Raw genomic sequence first — 23,692 nt, 5'->3', positions numbered from 1 at the left:
TGTCGTCGGATTTCTTAGAATAGTGCTGAACTTGGGAAGTGATAAGGGAGGCTGGGTGCTGGATAAAGATAAAGTCATAAAAGAAGAAACAATCTGCACACCAATTGATGTTCTTCCTCAGATCTTCTGGTCATGCATCAGCTAAGTAGCTGAAACATAAAATATGATGTAAATGTAGTTGTTGTAACTCCTGTGCAGTACAATACATAATACAGTAGTTAGTTATGTTACTACTCACTCATTACAACAACCATTAGGTGCCATGCTGCAACAAGACAATGTTCTCTTTACATCTCTACATGACCGGGCACCTGTTTAAATACAGCAACCAGAAACACAATAGCTCTATCCTGTAGTCACCTCCCTAATCGAATTAGGTTTCACCAGACAGATGTTTTTTGTTCCCGCCAGTGACCTTCTACACGGCTCTCACTCTTGAAACAAATCAAGTGTCACAATAAACAAAACGCTCCAGATTAAGCCCTACAGTAAATCCACCGTAATGGTACAGCAATAAACAATCAAGTTCAGACGGGACGTCCAGCCGAGCCGGTCAATGTTCAGACGGTGGGAGAGGGGACGTCGTGCGGTGCACTGCCGATGCACCATGTGGCGGAGGGTGAGGATTAGCGCAGGGCTTTCTAAAAGGCTTTCTGGGGTTTAGACCTCTCTCCACAGGGGCTAACAGAGGGAGAGTGGCTCTTCGGGGTGCTAAATCATGCACTATCTAATAGGAAAAATAATTAGGAATTGGCGCTGTTGGGTCGGCATGAAGATTTGATTGAGAAAACAGCAGGGGGACTCTATACAATGTGCATTTCTGTCTCTCTCTCTCTCTCTCTCTCTCTCCCTGTCTGTCTGTAGTACTTTGTCTATCTGTCTCAGTCTGTCTGTCTCTCTGTCTCTCTCTACAATTATTTACTGCATAGGGCAAATCCTGTCTATATTCTTCATAACCAGAAAACAGTCCAGCATAAAATATGCAGTGAGCTGAAGATAACTGTGATGAATTGTTAATACCAGCAGTGGATGTGCTCTCCTCGGACTCTATAATTCTGCATGTCTGGTCCCCTTTTCTATTGCTATAAAATATAGCAATAAGCAAAAAGTTGAAATTCTTTCCTCATTTCAACTTTCTGGTGGGTGAGGAACTTACCAAAGAAATCTGCAAACGGATCTCTGCCACCGAAGAATTCCCTAAAAACGTCCTCTGGATTACGGAATGTAAAGTTGCTGAAGTGGTCACCATTGTGATAGTGGCCTCCTGTTGAGGAGAAGAAGAAGAAAAGCAAACTCAGGGTCTTCAATATGCTAAACTATTTCCGTCTGGGGAAATAAAAAGATGATGAAATAATGCGATTGTGTGTCAAAGGTTTTGCACGCATGAGTTGTATTATTGAATTATGTTAAAAAACCTACAGTGAGCTGTTGGTATCTCCAGTAATAGTTTCAGGGCAGCAAATACTCTCCCTTTTATAGTTAACATATATATATATATATACATACATATACATATACATATATATATAATTTATATATATTACGTGAAAAGGGGTAGGATGTGCACATCACCACAGTTATTTGAGCACGGTGCTGGACCCATAAACAACCAAGTGAATGTTTGCACACGATATACTGCCCTCCCTTATTTATATTAAACCAACAAAGTTTCGCCCATGTACCTAATGAAGCCCTATATGGCTGAAACGTTGTTCTGATTGTTGGGTTACATAAAAAGACGGGAGAGCAGTATGTGTGCCCTTCTTCTTCATATACTATTACGGTCCCAGGTAGGTGTGTGTTATGGCGGTAATATTGTTAGGGCTTTGTACGGTATGTGTGTGTGCACTGACCACAGGGATCTTGCCTGTAGTGTACACTGTTATATCATAATATTCCTGGTTGTTATGTAAGTTATTCTCTTACCTCCTCCTCCTCCTCCTCCTCCTCCTTGTCCTGAGAGGCCTTCTTTACCATATCGGTCATAAGTACCCCTCTTGTTTTCTGGGGAAAAGAGAGAGAGAGAGAGAGAGAGAGAGAGAGAGAGAGAGAGCATTGCTTTAGGTTGAATTAAGGGGACAAGAGATAGAGCAGATACACTGCCCGTTATTATTTTACTTGTTGGACGTCATCGGTATTGGCAATCATAGGTTTCCGAAATAAATGTTAAAGACTTGTCAATCTACATTCTACAAGCACGCGTCGCAACACATCAGCTTTTAGTTTTGTAAAATAAAATATATATTATTATGTGGATTAAGTGGTTGAATTAAATGAAGTTCAGTTTGTGTATTTTATATTTACTTCTTTGCTTGTTCATTGCATAATTAAACGTATATATATGTTCTTTTTAAGTTTAATACTTAAACACACTCACTGCACATTAATTAATTCATTATTCCAAAACCGTGTCATGCTCAGTAAATAGCAGATCTACAAGCTCACAACGAATGTGATGCGTTGTGAGCTTGTATATATCAGGCTTGGCATCAGTGAAGCTCACTGATGCCAAGAAGGCTTTTTCTTTTTCTTGAATGCATGCCTTCATCCAGTTGATTGTGTCCACAACACTGCAGATTTTAGACTATTTTAAATTGTTAAGAGTGTTAGCAGGGGTCTCCATGACTGTCTTTCCAGCTTGTTAGTAAACAAAATATTAATTTCAGGGATAGCAATTTGATTTAATCAGGAGAGAGAACGCATGAGGACGACCTCATACTTCCTTCAATGCAGGAGGAGTCCAAGCTGCTTATTTTTTCACCTGACAGGGGGTTTCCCTGGCCGGACGTAGTGTGTGGAACATTATTGGTTATTCCGACCAGTTCCTTTCCCCGCCATCAGGCGCCCCAGCTGGCCAGGGGGAGATAGTTTAGAGACCAGGATTACTGCATGTTTTTTGTGAGGGTACCTACCCTAGGGGACACGGAGAGAACATGCAAACTCCACGCAGAAAGGCCCTTTCGCCAACCCCGCCTCGGTTATGGGCACTGATGACACGGAGGAGAGAACACGCCCCCAGCGCCCACAGCGTCACCAATCGAGTGGGAATCGAACCCAGGACCTTCTAGCTGTGAGGTGACAGCACTACCGACTGTGCCACCGTGCCTCTTGTCTCTCCTGATTAGATGAAATGCGCAACCCACCAAACAATTATTTTCTGTTTACTAAAGAGCTTTAACATTTTTTTTTTTTTTTTTTTTTTTTTTAAACCAGACTAATATCACTTACAGCATATTTTAAAGGTGCACTGTGTAGCTTTTTGCAGGTTGTTATCAGTAAATACACCTTGCAGAGAGCCGTGTTTACAAGTGACCACAAGCAGGAGGGACATACTGCAGAGCTACCAACCTGCACACATTTTGTGTACCAACCACGCAATTATAGGTGTCTATACGCCTAGAAGTGCGTGGTTGGTACACAAAATGTGTGCAGGTTGGTAGCTCTGATACTGTAGCAGCCATTTAGATCCTAATATCCTATCACCCAGAAGGCTATTTTGTTGTTAAACCTGCTAAGCCTAAGTAATGGTTGAGTAGTATAATTTTAGCATATGATTCAGTTCAGTTACTTCAAGGGAGCAATTCCAAATTGTTGCAATGGTTGCAATAAAAACTGCAATAAACAAATACTGAAAATGCTCATACGCTGTATCACCGAGCACTAAATCAACATTTCAAATGTCGAGTGTCTACAGGGGCACAATTGGCCCATGTTCGGGGGAGGGAAGCCAGCTGGGGATATAGGTTATACAAGCGGGATATGTATATTACAAACTCATAGCACGTCACTTTGCACCACACTATGGTAACTTATTTTGAAAAATTGTGAAAATGTGCGCATATATTTGAATATATACTTTTAAATTGACAATTTCTAACTAAAATCTTTGCTTCTGAAGGCCTCTGGCAGAAAGTATTTTGAGATGTGGAGATCCGCGGCCAAATACGATACACTGTAATTTTGGGGGTCCTTCACATGAAAAGGTTTTGAGCACCGCTATAGAAACATGCAGCGACCTGAAGCCGATTTTGTACAATCGACCTCAGGTCTACTTTGGTTACATGTGTTCATGTTGTGAGAAACCTGCTGAAACGCTCAAAGGACACAGTGTCTCTGAGCACAGTCGCATTTCATCACAGGCCAAATCGATAGAGGTAAGTGATATTATTTTGTTAAAATGACTAAATGAGTGTCAATTATCTCTATTATTCTGATAGCAATCATTGTTATAGACTGTTTGTTCAGTAACAAGGTTCTCGCTGTCTCTCCAGCTCTTTAGTAAACAGAAAATGCATTTTCAGGTCGGGATACAAAATTCAAATACAAGTTAATAAATAAAGATGTGTGTGGTATAGGTATAATATAACTCCACTACATCTCAGATCCAAATATTCTACTTTTACTCCACTACATTTATTTGAAAACTTTAGTTACTAGTTAGTTACTTTGTAGATTTTGATTATTATTACAAAACATTAACCACTTCAATTCATCTCACAATCCGTCACGATGCAAAGCAATGTGAGCTTGTGGATTGCTATTTTATATTGCAGTATTTCTATATTGCAGTATTGATACTTTTACTTAAGTAGAAATAAATGTGAGTACTTTTTCCGACACTGTGTGTCAAATGTTACAGGATCATACAGAAATGCAGAAGTGTAATCATTCTGTGCAGGCCCCATCCTTTTCAAACAAGAGCTCGTTCATCGTTCAAGGTCTTCTCTTCTCAGAACAACAGAGACAATGTATTGTTGTGAAACACAGTTTTAAGTTTGTATTTGAGGCCTATTTGAGACATTTTTTGTATAAAGAGCTGGGAAGACAGGTAGACCCCTGATTTTGAACAAACGCTGTGTAGCAAAACAAGCTCCCACACAAGCCCACAGTTACATTGTATGCTTGCTTTGAAGAGACTGGCATTTAAATGCCCCATTTCCATGTCACTGGGCGAGTGTTACGTCACGTGTACATGTACGACTGTAACAAACAAGCTCCGACGGCTCCACTCACAACGCGTTGCATCACAACCCAATATGAGCTTGTAGATCTGCTATATTCCACTATATTTGACATACGGTAGGTGTTTAATCCATAATGCACCTTTCCCTTCCTAGAAATGTAGTAGAGCCGAAAGTACAATGTGTGTACAGCTGTACTTGTGTGTATAGTAAACGTGCTTTGTTACTGTCTATAATCCACCACTGAACCAAGCACATGTGTTGTAATGGGCAACCTGAACCTTCCTTGTAAACTGACAAATAAACAAACAAACGGCCGGCTATACTCTTTCATTATTTAGTGTTTAATCCGTTGGCTGGCACCTCACAGGGACCGGTGTGCTAATCCCCCACTGAACCAACAAGCACATGTGCTGTAATGGACAACCTTCCTTAAGTTCCTTGTAAACTTTTTTTTCTTTTTAATATTTCTTTCCAGTTTTAAAAAGGGGACAATAAACACACATGTAATACCATTCAAACAGCAGAATCCACAATGCATACAGTGCAATACACCCACATGCACAGTGCGCACGCACATGCACACACACACACGCACACGCACACGCACACGCACATGCACATGCACACGCACACACACACACACACACACACACACACACACTTACCATCTGACAGCACCTCATATGCTTCCGACAGTTCTTTGAACTTCCTTTCGGCATCCTCCTTGTTGTCGGGGTTCTTATCTGGATGCCATTTCAAAGCTAGTTTTCTGTACCTGTGATGCCAATAACACACACACACCTACAAATAACGTTAATGTAAAAACACAAAGCAGCAAACATAGGGTTCACTTGTGAAAGAAGCATAAAAACATCAGTTTTTAGCTGAAACATGCCAACTTTGATAAAAAGGAAATCTATGATAAGAAGGGGGAAGTGAAGCAACCATCTTCATGTCATGGCGTGCCAACCTTGAAAAATAGAGCATGTCATGACAACCGTTTCAATCTGCAGTGCTTCTCAAATGGAACAAGTCAGCCGATTTAACCGTGGCGCTTCTCAAATCAAATTCACCTGATTTAACAATTATAAGTATCCAAGTCCCTGTTGTGATATTTAAGGAAAAACAAACAAACAAACAAACAAACACACAGCTCAAATAGTTTGATGATTTTTTTCACGTTTAACCCATTAAAACCAAGATAACATCTGTGTCATTTTAGATCGGCTATTCAAGAATAGCAGATAAACAAGCTCACATCTGCACATTTTTATCATTTTTGAAATATCTTGAACGTGTGAGAACTACCGATATATATATTTTAGAAGGCATTTGTAGAATCAGGTAGAATCGGGTCTTATTAATGGGTTCAGGCAATTGCTAGTGTGTGTAAAGGCAGGCTTTTACATTATAGCAGAGAAGCAGACACAGCCCAGAGGAAGACATTGAGGCACATGTAGGGTCTTTCATACATATGCACGAGCGCACACACGCACACACACACACACACACACACACACACACACACACACACACACACACACACACACACACACACACACACACACACACACACACACACACACACACACACACAGAGCAGAAATAACAAAGACAGACCTAAAGTCGAGGTGGACTGTGGTCCAGCAGCCCTGCAGTGTGCGCTGCATCAGCACATTGCTGCTAAAGCACAAGGCGAGCAGCAGCAGCCATGGCAGTGGATACCCTCATAATACGGATGGGACTACGGGGTATTGAACAGTCTTTGTGGTCGGATCACTTTTGTTGGAACCTATGACATTGTTGGCCGATCTAGAGAGGCCCCAAATCAATGGTCCCCATTGAGTGAAAAGTCGAGACTGGGGTCAATACAGTATCGAGAGTCAGTATCAGTAAAATAAGTGACTTTGAAACCAGAAATGAATTCTTTACAAAGCAATAACATTGTGGCGTGCTGCCAATGTTGAATATGAATTAGTCCATGTTCTCTAGTCTGGAAAGCTGGCAGAAAGGACGCCATTTTTGAGATGAGCACAATCTATCGGCTGTATGACTAATTCGGTCTCACTGCATGAGTGTCCTTCACACCTCGTCTACTTTAGCCAACTATCAGTTTCCTTGGAAATAGTCTGAGTCATGATCTAAATAGATTCAATATTTATAAACACCAGTCAGAATAGACTTGGCTTAGCCAGCCAGATAACTGCTATGGCTGGCTGGGGCTTGTAAAGGTGGGCATCCTTAAAGGATGTGTGGCAGTGTGGAACAGCTGTTGTTTTTGGAATACATTTCCTGCTGTTGGCGGAGATCTCCGTCAGGTCTAATCCAACGCTTCACCGCCGATGATGGTGATCTTCGTCACGTGGTCTTTTCAGTGGTTCATGATCGCGCTCTTCGTCAACATATGAATGGTTGTAGGTTGTTAAGCAACAGATACAACCCAAAGTGAGAATTTCGCCTGCCATCTGCCTCCACGATGATCACGGTTACAAAATGTATTTTCCGGGGGAAAGAAAAGATGACCGTCAAAACACACAGTGGGTTTTCTTTTTACATCCGGTTCATGTCTCAGGTCCCGGTGGGCCTTCAAAATAAGGGTCTTGACTGAAAAACACTGGTGGTTTTGGCAGAATGAATGAATTAAAATCTGGCAGTGAATATGTTAACATCGGATAAGGTGTCAGTAATACATTTGCACATCATGGCCCGTTGGATATGGGACAAATTTACTTTATCACCAACTTTCATGATGATACTTAACTCATTAAAGACCGGGAAGGCATCTGTGTAATTTGAAGTGAAAAGGAGAACATTACAGGTGGTGCGTCACCGTGGCCCCAACTCAGCATACTTTACATTCCTTAACCTGTGGGCCGGCCAACAACACTAATGTCATTTGAAACAGGGCTGTGCTTCTTCTCTGCTCAATATCTAAACAGACAACCTCTGAAAACAAAACAGAGGCCACATGACACTCCGCACACGTGCAGGAACAACATGTCTGGGAGAAACAGGGGTTGGTGACTGAAGCAGGCCTGTTCCAAGGGGATGTTGTGAGGTGAACAAAGCATAACTCATCATTTGTCGCACAACATCACTGTTGGCTAAAAGACAGATTAAACCAATGTGAAAAGGGTGCCATTTCTTCTTATTTGTGTTTTCTCTATTCATTTGGTCATTAAGGTCCACAGAATGAGAGGCCTGCTCTGCCGGAAACAGTTATGGCCATTTTTGTATACCACACCATAGACAACCTATAAAGGCAACATTTTCCAAATTTCATTATGCTTTAAGTAGCATGTGACAAACTAGGGGGTTTTCATGATTCTGAATCCATTCCAACCATTAGTTTTACATGAAAAACACTCCTTGGTCTAAATTCGGCCATAGGATGTTCGGCCACTAATGCTTGGAATGGATTCAGAATGATGCTGTAATATATCTAATCTAAACAAATGTGTTTTGCAGAAATCGGCCTCATGGTGGCGCTATAATGGGGAGATGTGGAAAATGTAGAGAAAATGGCCATGGCCTCTGGGGAGTGCGCATACAAAGTTGTACACAGATCGATGCAGTTATAGGTAAAACAGGAATTGGCCTGTTTAGTTATAGTGCCACCGTGAGGCTGATTTGGAAAAAAATAAGTGGCATGTCGTCCTCGGCCTAGTGGAAATGTACGTGTATAAATCCACGGAAATTGCACACTGTGAGTTGTGATTTTGTTCAAAACGGACCAATCAGGCGAGCTTTGGCAGGCAATCTTAGTTAATCAGGATGGATCATGGGAAATGGTGCAGATCCGTGTTGATCACATGACTGGAGATTGATCCATGATGTATGGATAAAAATGTGTACAAGTAATCACAGAAATGTGTTTTGCCAAAGTCGGCCTCATGGTGGCGCTATAACAGGCCGTTGTGGAAAATTTGGGACTGAGGTTCGTCATTGGCATCCAGGGAGTGGGTGTGTGCACAGTTTGGCACCAACCGGCTTGACGGTGCCAGAGATTACCTGGTAACGGACGGACGGACGGACACATGGAGTGCAAAACATACTCTCTCCCCATGCCTTCGGCCTGGTGGAGACAATAAGTGACTATAAATTGAAAAGGCGTTACAATTAGCGAGTGACACAGCACTTTACTGTACGTGACAGTAAAGCGTTGTATGGCAACGGTGCGTGACAGCAAGCAAGGTTACAGGAAGAAGAGTGGAAACTTTCTGCATTGCAGCACGCCTCACTCTTCTTGTGGTCTCTCCTGTTCCGTTTGCACAGCTAGAGGAGGCTATAATTAACCTATTGCATCCTTCTCTACCGCTCCACAACACATTTCTAAAAGAAACAGCAAGGGTAAAAAAATAATACTCACGCTTTTTTTATGTCGTCTTGCGATGCACCTTTCTGGACCCCTAGAATGTGGTAGTAGTCCCCCATGGCTCTGCGTGTGTATGCGTTCCTGTGCAGAGGTCCACTGTGAAGAGACAATTGTTAAGTCCTGTTATTGAGGCATACTAGTACAGGCAGAGAGATGAGGCTTCAACACCAAACCGTGTCTGTGTGGGGCTGCTGAGGCCAGCCATGCATGAGTGGTAAGACAGATACGCCTCCCCTCCCGAGGGGGGGGGGGGGGGGGGGGGGGCATTTAGAAAGGGGAGGGGGCAACGCAGCAATACATAACAATCTAATCCACTGCACTGAATATAGAGCCTGTTTATAGAGGAGGGGGGGGGGGTCAGCTAATCTAACATTAGCCCAGTGAAATTACATAACAGTGATTGGGGGATTCAGAGCTCAACCCCTGAGGCTATGGAGGTGAAAATGTGATTTATCTTTGCCGTTTTTAAAGTGCAGATCGTGACGTGGAGTCAGTCTTGTGAAGCTGCTGTGTTTTTAAGACATGACCTGGTGACGCTTCGGTTATGAATCTGGGCTTAGTTGAAAACATGACAGAACATGTCTGATGGAAAAGCATTAACACGAGTTGAGTATCACTCCTCTGAAAGCAATGCCACAGTACCAAACCCATAGCCTGGCTCGCTTTTTATTCGTGTAGCCTCGACATTTTACTTTATATTTGAATTTCACCGACATTGACAGGCTAACACTCTGAAGCAGCTTCATTTAAAAGTACAAACGATTCCTGTGTGAGCATGTACTAAAACTGATAATGCGATCGTGAGTACTGATTGAAAGAATGCCAGACTTTGCCTCGCACCACTCCATTCCCTACAGTGAAATACAATTCAAGGATACATTAATGATGATAATAATCTCCACCGAAAAAAGGAATGTGGCACACAATCCATCACTTGGATTGTTTGCACTCTATAGCAGTGGTGTTTTGTAATGTACGTTGAGCTTTTTATCTTATATAAAGAAAAATGCAGGAGTGAATAAGAGCAGAACTTCAACTCTACGGGTAGAAATTGGTTAAAAGAACAGACGTGAAGGAACTTCCCACTTATACTCACCATTCCCTTTCTTTATGGATCAAGGAGAGTAATTAGCTGATTAGGATCTCTCTAGTCAGGCAATCTGCCAGCCAACATTGTAAAGGTCTTGACAACTGGATTTAAAATGTCGTCAAACGTTGAGCGAGAGAGATAGATGTACATTGAGCGAGGAGGTTCTTCCCCTTCACATGATAGGGCGGAATAACAGGAAAGAGCCAGAAACTCAAAGAAATGTGGGTTCCAAATAGACTCCAGCTACTCAGCAGCATCAATAACATACTGTAGCTATTGTGACCTACCAACCTTTGCGAACGCATGTCTTTTGTTGTCCTTCTACACAACATTCAACTCAGCCAAATACCTCACAAAGTACAACAGCAGGCCACTGCATGGATGGTGGAAATACCAGGCTATGTAGTTGCATAGTAAAATAAAATCTTGATGTCTTAAGGTCTTTCTTAAGTAGACATAAATATAAACGGCATATACTGTCTCTTCAGACTACATTATTTGTGTTCAATACCCAACTCTGCTGTTGTTATACACTTTGTAAGCTTGTAAGCAGATCCTAATAATACAAAATCAGACCCGTCTGAACTGAGCGGTGCAGGGTGTGAGTGTGTGTGTGTGTGTGTGTGTGTGTGTGTGTGTGTGTGTGTGTGTGTGTGTGTGTGTGTGTGTGTGTGTGCGCACTCACGCACACACACACTCACCATCTTTCATTATAAAATGTTTAATGTCAAAATAGCCAATCGAGGTGCCCAGTAGGTCCTATCCTGTATCCTCCTGATCATATGGGTCCATGTCCTGGGTGGAACATTTGTGAACCCTCATGAGCTGGATGGGCAATACCAGGAACCCAAGAACACCAAATGAGAAAGAAGTTACAATCAACAACAAAAGAAGAAAAGCACCCATTCTGTATGCCACACTTTGTTTTGAACAAGTAGCCCTAATACTTGCTGCTTATGCTTGTTGGCTGTGTCATCATTTTCCAGGTAACTGGCATAAGATTCATCACTTGAAATCACTGTCATTGGCTGAATAGAAAAATTAAAAAATTAAAAAAGAATGGATTTTACTCAGGAATGCATGCAACTGCAGTAGCAGTGTGACTCTCTGAAGCAATCAGCTTTCAATTTCCATCTGACAGCTATACCTGTTCAGTTTTCAACCACAACGTTTTTGAAAGGTTAGTGTGTCAAAAATTAGAAATTGAGAGAGAGAGAGAGAGAGAGAGAGAGAGAGAGAGAGCACCCTCTGTAGTCAAAAGATAAACCAGTTTACAGATTATTCTTAAATCTAGGCACAGTGGTGTCTGTTTACTGTGGCCTTAGAAACGATTTAAACAAAGAACTCCACTGTCATATACACAACTTGGCACTGCTAACACCAGCTAACACTCCAAAGTTAGTCAAATTAAATAGAAAGCAAACGATTCCACTCTACACTTTTACTTTACGATATAGTATTGAAACTCCACAGCTATGCCAGTGTTGCCATGTCTGCTTATTATAAGTGTTGTTGGCCTTGTTTTTCTGTAAAGTGCTTGATTGTGGTTTTTTGGGCGTGGTCATGGTTTGTCAAGTGTAGTTGCTTATTTCGGCTTGCTTTCTAATGTTGTTTAAACATGTATTTGGCCGTGGACCCCCATCTGAACATATTTTGAAGCAGGGACCCCATCTAAGATTTGTCTCAAAATAGCAGATCTACAAGGTCGGCTATTTTTAAATAGCCAATGTATATACCGGTAGGTTTAAAGTGCTCATTTGGCCTATAATCACTTATTTTGCTTGTTTTCATAGACCTGGTTGGTTATTCCTCTCACAGAATAACACCGCACCACAGCTATGCCATTTGTCACACAGAGACAGAAGAGATAATACAAAATATCGTGGACAGATACAAATCACAGAATACAGAGACAAATCACATCTTACCAATTTCACTAGGATAAACAAACCACTTAGCAGTAGTACCACTGGGAGTCCAGTTGTGTCCTGTTGGTTTGCTATTTATATCCTGTGCCCTTTCTGACTAGGGTGTGTTTAGCTCTGGTCCATAGCCTTCTACTGCTTCTACGATTCTGCCCTGCGCAGTAAGGCTATGGGACTTTCCGTTTTAAATCTCAAATCGAAATCAGACCAGCCTCTCCTCTTTGGCGTAAATAAAAAGAACGTTTTTGCTACTCACCAAAACAAAGGCGGGTTGTGTCATTAGAAAGCCTACTTTCCTTAGTGGACGCACTCTGAGCCCCCCCACCACACGTATAAACGGTACTTTTTGGCCAGAAAGGGATTTTTTTTCACTGGAGGAAAAATATTCTCTATGAGGCAGTTCTCTGGGCAATATCTCTGGGCGCAGCGGAGTAACTAAAAATGTTTTTTTTCCGGTGGAAACAAAATCCCCTTTAGGCCAAAAAGTACAGTTTATACGTGTGGTGGGGAGCTCAGAGTGCGTCCACTAAGGAAAGTAGGCTTTCTAATGACACAACTCGCCTTTGTTTTGGTGAGTAGCAAAAACTTTCTTTTTATTTACGCCAAAGAGTAGAGGCTGGTCTGCATTCATGCGAGCGGCGGAAGTTGAGAGTAACATAGCTCTAATGCAACGCATTAGAGCTATGGACCAGAGCTAGGGTGTGTTTATGTTACGAGGGTGTGTGTGTGTGTCTGTGCGTGTGTGTGTGCGTGCGTGCGTGTGTGACGTGTGTGGATCAAGGTTGCACCAGCCAACATTTCCTGCTCCGCACTAGTTGGTGCAGGCAATAAAACCCTGGCAGGCTTGGCAGCCCTGCTTGGCATCTCGGTCAGGGTCCACCGGTCCAGGGTCAAACTCTCCTGACCATTGACCACCATACAATTTCCCTCCAATGGTCCTGCCTCTTCTCACCTTCTTCATTTTCCTCCTTCCCTGCACCTTTACCGGTAATCTCCCTTAAATTGTCTTTCCTTCACTTCCTCTCCCCTACATGCAATCACACAGCTCTGAAGAGTTACATCTCTCCCAGTCCCCAGACTCCCCACTAATTTCCCTGTGGTTCTGTACAACCTTCACTAAGCCCTTGACTCATCATCATATCGGTTCATCCCCATGCTCAACTAATATTACTGACCTTCTGACACTCGCCGCCTAGTGCCCACTCACCCAGTGAGAGGACAGACCAGGCTGTGGGCTTGTATACCTGCTATTTTTGAATAGCCAACGCAAGACTCTAATGTATAAAATGACAATGAAATGGCCGGGTTTAATAGGTTAAGCCTGCGTTAAGTACCACAGACCTTACAGAAATGTAACCCAAAAGTCAAAATTTAAAAGTCCAAGTGAACAATGCAAATCCAACTTTATCACTCAATTGCCAGAATATCTGAATAGGACATATCTGTGCCCTGGATATGTTTTAGCCATTCAGGCATTTTACATGTCAGCCTTAGGATTCAGTAGCATGCACAAGCATGTCACAAGGCTTTCACTGCAGCCAAACAGCCCATGGGAATACATGAATTCACCATGGTGAGATAATTATCTAGATGAGCTAGTTAGTTAGTTGCTGTGAGAGTGAGGTCTAGCCAAAACCAACTCGGGATTCCTGGATCACTGCCCTCCACAATTTTCTATCCAACATCAGGTTCTTGAGTTCTGCAGTGTTGTCAGCCAAGTTGTCGCGCCGCAGCACGTCTACATAGGTAGTACGCTTCTTTCCCCTCCTGGGTTGGCTCCCATAGGGTCAATTTACTTGCCTCAAGTTCTGGGTGCCTAGCCTCATCCTTCTCTCTCTGACTTTGTCCGTGACCCGTTGTAGGTCCCCATAGAGGTCCACATTTCTGATGTGGTCCATCCATGTGACACCTAGTGCCATTCGTAGCATTCTTGTGTAGACTCCATCCAGGGCTTTTTCCTGTTGTATTGTAAGGGTCCATACAGTAGTACTGACTCCACAGTAGCTATGAACAGCCGCCTCTTAAGGTCTTCTACCATATCCATGTCTTCCACTCTCCTCATCCCGTGCAAGGGTTTCCAGGAAAGTGTTCTCCGAACCTTCAGATCCTGTTCAGTTAAGGCAGTCCAGGCCCCGATGTACTTGAAGTCCTCGACTCGCTCCAGCACCGAGGGCTACTTTATTAAGTGTCCCCAAAAGTATATTATTGTTTTATGCCTTTTCTTAGCATCAACGTATTGGTTCAGGCACCATTTGGGCACCGGCACAATTAAAAAAGGACCAGTTATGCACCGGTATCGGATGAAACCCAAATTATACTCAAATCATTGCTGTGATGAGTTGAGAAGCGCAGAGGGATCGCTCATCAGTGCGCCATGGGCAGCTCATGGCGGGTATTCGCTCACCTAGCATTGTGTTCTGGCGCACCTTGTGAGCCTCATACACACAACACTGAGTGATGCGGAATGAGAAACACCAGGTTTTGGAATAGTTTATTTACATGCAAGTGTATGGTTGTGGGGCCGCGCCCCACAACACAGAGACACAGGGCAGGGGAAATACAGCGTGGAAGATACGTGCGCATGTGCACTGCACACTCCCAGAACAGACACTCCTTCAGTTATTCAGTAATATGACAAAATGACAATATACCCCACACAGGCACCACCTGACGCATGCACATGTGCAGCTGTGCACACACACCAGACACAGAAGCAGGCAGAGAGCCACAGTGCATCAGACAGTGTAAGAATTATGGAGCATGCCTTCTGGTACTAGTTGATCATGCTGTGAAAAATACCATTATGTAAGTAACAAGTCCTGCATTACGTGCAATAATATAATTCCTGCCAGTCAGTGCTGCTTTGCCAAACATTGCGTTTACTCAGCCACTCTGTAACTCTGAATGGCAAATGCGTTACATTTTGAAATATCTAACTTTCCTTTATAATGGAAGTCAATGGGGCTGTGACCAATCAGAATTTGGAGTTATACAGTATGCAGAGCTGCCAACCTGCACACATTTTGTGTACCAACCACGCAATTCTAGGTGTCTATACGCCTATAATTGCGTGGTTGGTACACAAAATGTGTGCAGGTTGGCAGCTCTGCAGTATGTTATGACATTCCATATGTTCATCCTTCCCCATCAATCAATGTCTCCCTTTTGACTGATACCTGACCATTCAAACTCTAGATGGGCCTGCCCCGTCTAGTCTAGAGGGGCCTGCCCCGGTGAAAACTAGAGTTCTCAACAGGCCAGACAATTAAGGCCCTGCCCTACCTGAGTCCTCATCAAACCAAGTACACTCGAGATACTGCCCCTGCTGCCACCCTTAGTTCTCCATATGGACCTGACCTGTTCTGACATTCCATATGTTGATCTGACCTCATCAAACCCTGTACACTCAAGACACGCTCCATATATGGCCAATACAGAATTAATTCCATATGTTGATCTGACCCCCCCCCCCCCCCCCATGCAAAAGTGCCAGCGCTCTCCCAGCAGTCTGCTGTCACCCAGGCGGATATGTTGATCTAACCCCCCATTCCAAAGTGCCAGTGCTCGCCCATAGTCTGCTGTCACCCAGGCGGATGCGTGCACCTTCTCGCCCTCAGGCGTCTTACTGGTATTGACTACTACTATAATAGATGACTGATGTGATGTCACAGGCTAAGGGCCGATTCATACTCCTATTTTACAGCTGTTTTGGCGCTGTAGTGACGAAATGATTTTGCCTCGTCAGAAATTTTCAGTAGCGCCGTAGAGCCGACTTTAGGACGGTACCCGCCCCCCCCGAACCTCAAATGACGTCACGTTGTAGGCTCTACAGAGCCGAACCGACTTTTATTCGGCTCTAAAATAGGAGTATGAATCGGCCCTAAGGCTGGTCACATGAAGTTGGGTTGAACGTGGGCACAAAATTAATGTTTTTATATAAGATAGTTAGATAGATGGCGCAAACGTACGTAACGTTATGGGTGCTAATTCCCCCGTCCTGGGCTGAATGGGATGGGTGGAGGAGAGGAGTGTGTCACCCGCGTAGTTAAAAGTAATATTGAGTGATGTGCGAGCAGTTTAAAGTTGCAAATAACATTGGCATGGCTTTGTAGATTGCGGTGGTGGTAGAAAGAAGCAGGAGAGAAGTGGTAGGCGACCGTGTTGTTCCGAAATTCCTTGAGACAGGACAACGGCGCGTGCAGGCGTTCTGCTGCGAGCTGCCCGTCTGCCACGCACCCCCCCAGAAATGTTCCCTGTGTGGCTCTGCTGCGAGACCCTGTGTAATTCCAAAAGGGGAGGTGCCGGTGTGGTGGGTATGGCAAGGGGAGTGTTGCATGGAAAACCATGACCCATACATTAATCTGTGTCCCTCCCAACATGCATTTCACTTGTGACGCGTGAAGCTTAATGGTTCATGTCTGCAAGCATTGGACATTGAGGCTGTCCATGTGCCGTGGCGTTGTGAGATGGGCCCCAAAGCGAGCAGCAGTCTTGCTCTGTGCTAAGGAAGTGCTTAGACATTTTTAATATACATTTGTTTTTGCGACAGCTTTTCTTAAATTTAGAATACATTCCAGGCACTGTCCAAGATCACAAAATAAAAGATTATAGAATAATTATAATAACATAAGATGATTATTATTTAGTAAAGTAAGTGTGACCTAAGGATAACTATAAATAGTTCACCATCCCTGTGTTTAAGGAAGTGCTCTCAGGTCTGACTGGGTGAGTCTGCCAGTGCCCAAGGACATGCCAACCCCTATACAAGCTGCCATCGACCAAAGCATGTCCCCCAACTGCCTCCAGGTACATACCCAACACCTGACACCGAAGATAAAAGCTAAAAGATAAGATAAAACACGCAGATGTCTCAGTCTGACAGCAGAACACACACTAAAATTAAGCATGCACTTGGCCTTGAAAACAAAACTTGTTTTCCATGGGACCTGCGAAGACATCTTATATGCAAACCGAAGGAATGTGGTTTGTCACCTAATAAATAAAAACAACAAGCAAACAAAAACAACTGATCATTGTTTAACCTAAACTGTGCCACCTTGCATACACAGTGGCAGCAGGCCTACACGAACACCAGACATCTGACCCAGTGGGTTTGTGGAGTACAGAATGTAAACTATGCCATTCTCATGGCACATTCATGCTCTATTTACTAACAGGGGGGTTCTCTCTCTCTGTCTCTCTCTCTCTCTCTGTGGTGTGTGTGTGTGTGTGTGTGTGTGTGTGTGTGTGTGTGTGTGTGTGTGTGTGTGTGTGTGAGTGTGTGTGTGTTTTCTGTCTTTGGGTCTATCTTGAACACCACAGGTCTTAATTATTGTAGTGCATAAGATCGCCACAAGTCACTAGACAATAAGTTACTATGTTCTACACTACAGTGACGTTTGCAATCTGGTTCCTATCACTGTATACCGAAACCAAGAACAAAATGTAATTTTCTTTTTTTTTATGATAATAACTGCCCTCATTGGTAAACATAACGAGCCGGACATAAGTTTTATAACAAGACAGAGATAAATAATACAACATGTGCTTGCTTATCTAAGATGTTTCCTTGTTATCTTCTTGGTAACACATGTCTTATAGCCTATTAGTTTACAAAGCAAGAATTTCAACTAGTCATTGGCAATGGCATTACTAACTTTAAAGGGATATTTAACTTTCAAAAAGACTTTGGCCTGATCTACTCAGGCTTATGTGAATACCCCAGACAGTTTTTAAGTTGCTTGATTCAGTATTTAGTAGCAGCTTAACGATATACTAAATATAGTATAACTGCATCGAAAAATAGTAAACAGCAACATTGACTTTGTATCGTACCGTATCGTTTTGCAATGCAAATAATCGGTATTGAATCGTTTTGCAATGCAAATAATTGATTGTATCAATACTAAGTACTTGTGTGTTTTATTTAACAATTTTAAGAAGAAAATAGAAAAGGAGAGGTTTAATTACTTTCCTATTCAATATCTCTATTCTCTACACTTGGTCTATTGATAAATGTGTGTATTCTCTGTGTTCATGTCAAGGTACCGGTTTGTCTACATGCGTTCAAATCATAGACTGGTTCAAATACAATGTAGTGTATTTGCCAGAGAATCACTGTTTACTTACATGTATATCCACTAGAGCGGTGCCCATGTCAGAACAGGCCAGATCCATATATGGAGATATAGGGTGATCAGGTCCAGATCCCGGGCAGTGGCTTTTGTGCTGGTTCTGGACAACCGGAAATGCAGAGTACCCGTTCCACCCATCTGTCTGTGTCCCTTTTATTCCCATATATGGAGCATATATGAATTGTGATGTCAGAACAGGCCAGCTTATGGAGACCCTGGGCAGGGGCCCTGTCAGGATTCCGGGCAGAGGCCGTTTTGGGGTTGTTTTGGGGCGGTTCAGTAAATGAGAAACCACGGCCCCCTCATGTATTAGGACAATATCAGTCATCAAAAAAAAGACGGGTGTTTTTGATTAATCTATCATGGTCAAAATGGAGTTTGAAGTTACAATGTGTTTGTATAGGAAGGGGGCGGCCGGGGCAGCTAAAATTAATTTAAAATATCTAAATAACCTAAAAACTGTCTGGGGTGTTCGATAAACTGCCTGAGTAGACGATAAAATGACCAAATTAAAAGTTTTTTTTTTAAAGTGAATCACATTTTCATTCAGAAGGATGAAAAATGTTGTCTCCTTCTCGTTACCAAACGACAGCCCTCAAAGTAATAAACTCTTCTACTTCTGCTGCTGTACAAACCGAGATCTGTGCGTCACCGTCATCATGAAGCAAGTTATATTTCAACTGTAATTAGGAGAGATAAACAGATAATGGCAAATACCACCTGCAGGTGGGGTGGTATAATAAAGTATGCCGCCTGCAGGGCACATTAGCTAGTCTGTTACAGAATGTTCCAGAAAATTAGTAGTACGTAGCCTAGTAGATAATTTTCTGGAACATTCTGTTATTGTTTGCTGTGTAGGCAGCGTACGTTCTGTACATACAGTAAAGACAACAAAAACTACCCAGCCTTTTGCCGTCTATTTTGCAAGACCATAGGCCTATGCCTTTCTTAGACGCTGGCAGCTAAAAAGGTGAATATGTCATCTGGTCAACATGATTTATTTGGGTCAATGTGATACAGTGTTGAAGTCAAAGTATCTAGTTGTAGGCTACTACTAAAGTTTAACGTGTAGGCTAACTGGAACAATGCAGCCTTGTAGCAAACGTCGCCTAGACAAAACGATAACTGATTTAACGATAACTTATTGATTTTCTTATTCATGATATAGGCTATATGTTATATATCGTCATTGACGCGCCAGCAGCAGTGTCCAAGAAAGATGCTACCATGCGTGGCCATGACGACAGACCATCACCACTGAGACCAGAGGTTGATGATGTGGACACCGTGGGCTATGCGACGCTTGGACGTCCTCAACGGTCCGGGGGTGAAATGACACCTTTACATTGTAAAACGATACCTGTATTATTCCGGTCTTCATTGAAGGTCACCCACCTTTTCAGAGGATGAAATGTCCCGTGTGACCTCTGGGATATTTGTACCCCTCTGTTTCTTGTTGATATTTTCTCCGCACGTGCCCAAAGAAGTAGGAAAACTGCTGGGGCTGTTCAGCTGTGTTGTCTCTGGTGCGTTGTCCTTCTGTAGCGTCAAGTCGGACGAGCGTACACAGTTAACTTCTGGTCTGTGATTCTGTGATTTCAAAATAAAACTCAAGTTAACAAAAGTGTTTTTATTATTAATGACAAAGAAAATGTAGAGATGTTAAATTGCTGTTTATCCTAAAATGCAAGTTTAGATTACAAAATGTTTTTAATTCATATAGTTTTGTGTAGGCTACTTTGAGAGTTGTGTGGATAACTTGGTGCCTGACGCCACCTGCTGTAAGCAATTGAGAACATAATTAATTCATTAGATTTGTTGGTGGTCCAGTCTCTCATAGTGAGGCCGCCTCACTTAGGCCCGGCCTAACCTATCGTTCAATTTATGATGAAAGCGCCAAAATCTGGATATTGGGCCATCCCAAATTCTCATCCTGGTGGGCGTACAGCGGTTGCTCAAATCTTCCTAAACGACCCTCTATAGCTGCTACAATATTTGCTGTAGGAGGCTGAAATGTTGCATGAAGGTCAAGTGCTTACTGCTTTCATACCAATTGGCTTAAAGGGGTGGGGCAAATGCAATGGGAGTGGCCTAAAATAAAAAGGTGCATAACTTCCAAGTAGACATACAAATTTGCACAGCATTTTCTTTTTTGGAAAGGTTGGTCATGACCCAAAGAACAGCTGAGTAACTCGTTATCTTCCAAAAAAGGGATGTGGCAGTGGGAGGGGCCTAATCATCACAAAACAATCTTTTGTGATAAATATTTGTTATATGTTTAGAGTACGACCGCTGCAGATGATTGGGGTTGGATTCGGGTCACACACTGTTGAGCAGCCAAGCCATTCACACCGAGCAGTCAGATAATTGTGGTCGCATTTGGGTCACACACACACAGCCTGCACTGCTCAGTTCACACAGGTGTGATTTTTTTACTTACTGTTTCACACACAAACAGCAGACCAAAATATCTAATAACGCGAGTATAAGATAAATAAGCGAGTGTGGGCCACAATCTCCCGGCCGAAGCCGACAGGGCAAAACCACAGGGGGACCGGATGTGTGTCCGGCCCTGGGCGTTTGAGAGTGGCCTTTGGGCCCCACGTGGGGCCGTGGTGAGCGGTTCGTGTCCTCCAGACCCCTTGCGCGAGGGTGCTCAGACCGACGGTAATGCACCATTTTATGATAGGCCACTCCCATTGCATTTGACCCTCCCCCCCCTATTTTAGCCAACTGGTATGAAAGCACTTGACCTTCATGCAACATTTCAGCCTCCTAGAGCAAATATTGTACATGTAGCTGCTTGAGCGTCATTTAGGAAGATTTGACCAACCGCTGGCTGGCATTTTGAAAAATGGCTGCCACGCCCACCAGGATGAGAATTTGGGATGGCCCAATATCCAGTATTGTTCCCAACATATCTATCAACACTTCTGCCAAATCTGGCGCTTTTATCATAAAATGAACAATTGGTCCAATATACTGATCTATGACGCTGCACTATTGTGCCATTTCACACCAGAAATGTTCCACAATAACTTACTTGGTCCATGTCACTCACTACCCCCTGGGCCCTATCTCATCTGCCCCTGCATCTCTACCACAATTTAAGACAAAGCTCTGGACGCAATGAGCACATCACATGTCAGTTTTGTAGCTAATCTGCAGTGCTGCACAAAATGTGAAGTGTAAAAGGAACAATATATTGATGGGGGATTTAGGCTACCATGCTTTCCGAGTGCCTTGCTGGAGTTGTTTGCAATGTAGCTTTACAGTAGCTGCAAGATAGGTGGTGGGTGGGCACTTGACATCATGACATCAGGTGAAAAGTCAAACTAAAACGGACTGATGGGCGGCATGCAGCCAGGCTTAGCCAGACAATTTTAATTAATATAATGAATAAGTATGATAGTGAAATTATTATAATTTGTCAAATGTTCAGTTTTTGGGCATCAGAGGCAAGTGGGCACTGGGCAGGTGTTCAATTACCCCCATGCCTATGGCTATACAAACATTTGACTGGCTTTAGTGCAGTTACTCATTGCAATACATTTTAGAGGTCACATTCAATCTGAAAATTACTGTGTGGATTCTGTGGAACAGCCAAAACATAGTGTGTTGGAACAGCAAGTCAGTCAAAGCAGTGCCTTGAACAAAAAATAACCAAACGAGTAACTGTAAACCGTCTGCAACAGCATTGAACAGAAATGACCCTGACATTACAGTCTAGCTGAGCCTTGCATCGATTTTGAATTGAATTGGAAGGACGTTCTTGCAGTTAATGCAGCCTAGAGCACGTGCCAGGGATGAGGTCCCAATGAAAATGATAGATGTCCATTAATTATATAGGACATCATGGCGGTCAATATCCAATTACAGTCATTGAGCAAGGCCCATGGAAAAGGCAATCACAGACACAGTATGAACTTTAATAAAGGATTCTAAAGGACCATCAAGCAACACAGAAATGACTATATAGCCGATTCCTATAGGTAATCAAAGATAAACGAAAAACTGTCCAGAAATGATCATATAGCCTGTGTGTGTGTGTACAGTAGCCTATTTTTGTCATTCAGTGTCATCACACCTTGGTTCTTGACAACAAACTGACAGGTGATTTCTTTTGTATCAAAATGATCCACAGTAAATCAAAGAACAAGATTTTTGGGCATAATTTGCTCTTTTGTCAACAAAAGTGCCCTCAAGACTCCTGCTGGAGCCCTCATTCAATGTCACTCAAAATGAAGCTTCAGACAAACCAACCGATTCGAGTACTTTACTTCTCGGCCTAAAGCCCATGACCCACCTAAACACATTTTGCTAGTCTGGAATGTCTCAGGGTAGAAGACAGGGTTTAAGCAATTCAAAAAATGCTTTAACACCATCTTTTAGATAGTCAAAGGGGCAGTGTCCTCAATACCCTCCCTCATACCCCTGACTAAGTACTTCTCCAAAGTGAGTAACACCCACAGCGACAATATCTAGACTAGAGGGAGCAACAACGATCTGGTACCACCCATCTTTAGAACATGTGAAAATTCTCCTTCTATACTGCTCTGCCACAAATTGTGAAATGCCCCGACACCTTGACCTTCCCTGAAAAAAATGTGGATCATTCATTGGCTTCTTTCAAAACTGATCTGAAAATCTATCCCTCCATCTATCAGGAGACCACAAGGCGAGGTAAACTATTTTTTCTCATAGAAAGGTGGTGACATTCAGTGCCGACAGTTTTCCCTTTCTCATCTTGTTGACATTGTGTTATTTGTATGCTATGTTGATTAATTTAATACACAAGAGCACAATGGAAACAAGTCCCCAGGACTTTTTTTGTGTTATCCTTTTAGCCTGTACGTGTCTGTAAATTGTTCTGTTTACATTGCTGACTGTAATAAAGTATTCAATCCACAAACATTTCCCCACGAGGTACCATCAATCGACCACCAGAGGGCATTGGTGACTAATAGACTACAATTCACAATGTAGCAAGTGAATTGTCTCTCTAGTGAGTCTACTCCTTCCAACCTTGAATGGCAGACCCATTTACTTTGATTGTTTGTTTATTTTGTAGAAGAGATAAGAGCATGACTAACTTAAAGCCCAGTCAATATCAAGCCCAGTCAAGTTTAGTTTAGTTCAGTTTGCATACCAGGGATTTAATGTCAAAGGCACTTTTGTCATTTATTTTCTTACTTTTTTTTAAG

At 42.7% G+C, this 23,692-nt stretch overlaps 1 protein-coding gene across 1 annotated transcript in view; it reads right to left on the bottom strand.

Moving 5' to 3' along the window:
• The window catches only part of dnajb6b (DnaJ heat shock protein family (Hsp40) member B6b), a 37,816-nt gene extending 17,792 nt beyond the window's left edge, over positions 1 to 20,024 (bottom strand). The window contains exons 1-5 of the mRNA XM_083777582.1: positions 19,884 to 20,024; positions 9,334 to 9,435; positions 5,630 to 5,739; positions 1,927 to 2,004; positions 1,157 to 1,264 (exon numbers count right to left, since the gene is read on the bottom strand). Coding sequence (XP_083633708.1) covers positions 1,157 to 1,264; positions 1,927 to 2,004; positions 5,630 to 5,739; positions 9,334 to 9,398 — 361 coding nt within the window. The 5' untranslated portion in view covers positions 9,399 to 9,435; positions 19,884 to 20,024. The remainder of the gene's footprint in view (positions 1 to 1,156; positions 1,265 to 1,926; positions 2,005 to 5,629; positions 5,740 to 9,333; positions 9,436 to 19,883) is intronic.
• Between the last annotated feature and the right edge of the window lie 3,668 nt (positions 20,025 to 23,692).

Source organism: Protomyctophum parallelum (assembly GCF_964188405.1).
Source record: "Protomyctophum parallelum genome assembly, chromosome: 12".
Classification (NCBI taxonomy): Eukaryota; Metazoa; Chordata; class Actinopteri; order Myctophiformes; family Myctophidae; genus Protomyctophum; species Protomyctophum parallelum.
This window is presented reverse-complemented; position numbering and strand designations above follow the sequence as displayed.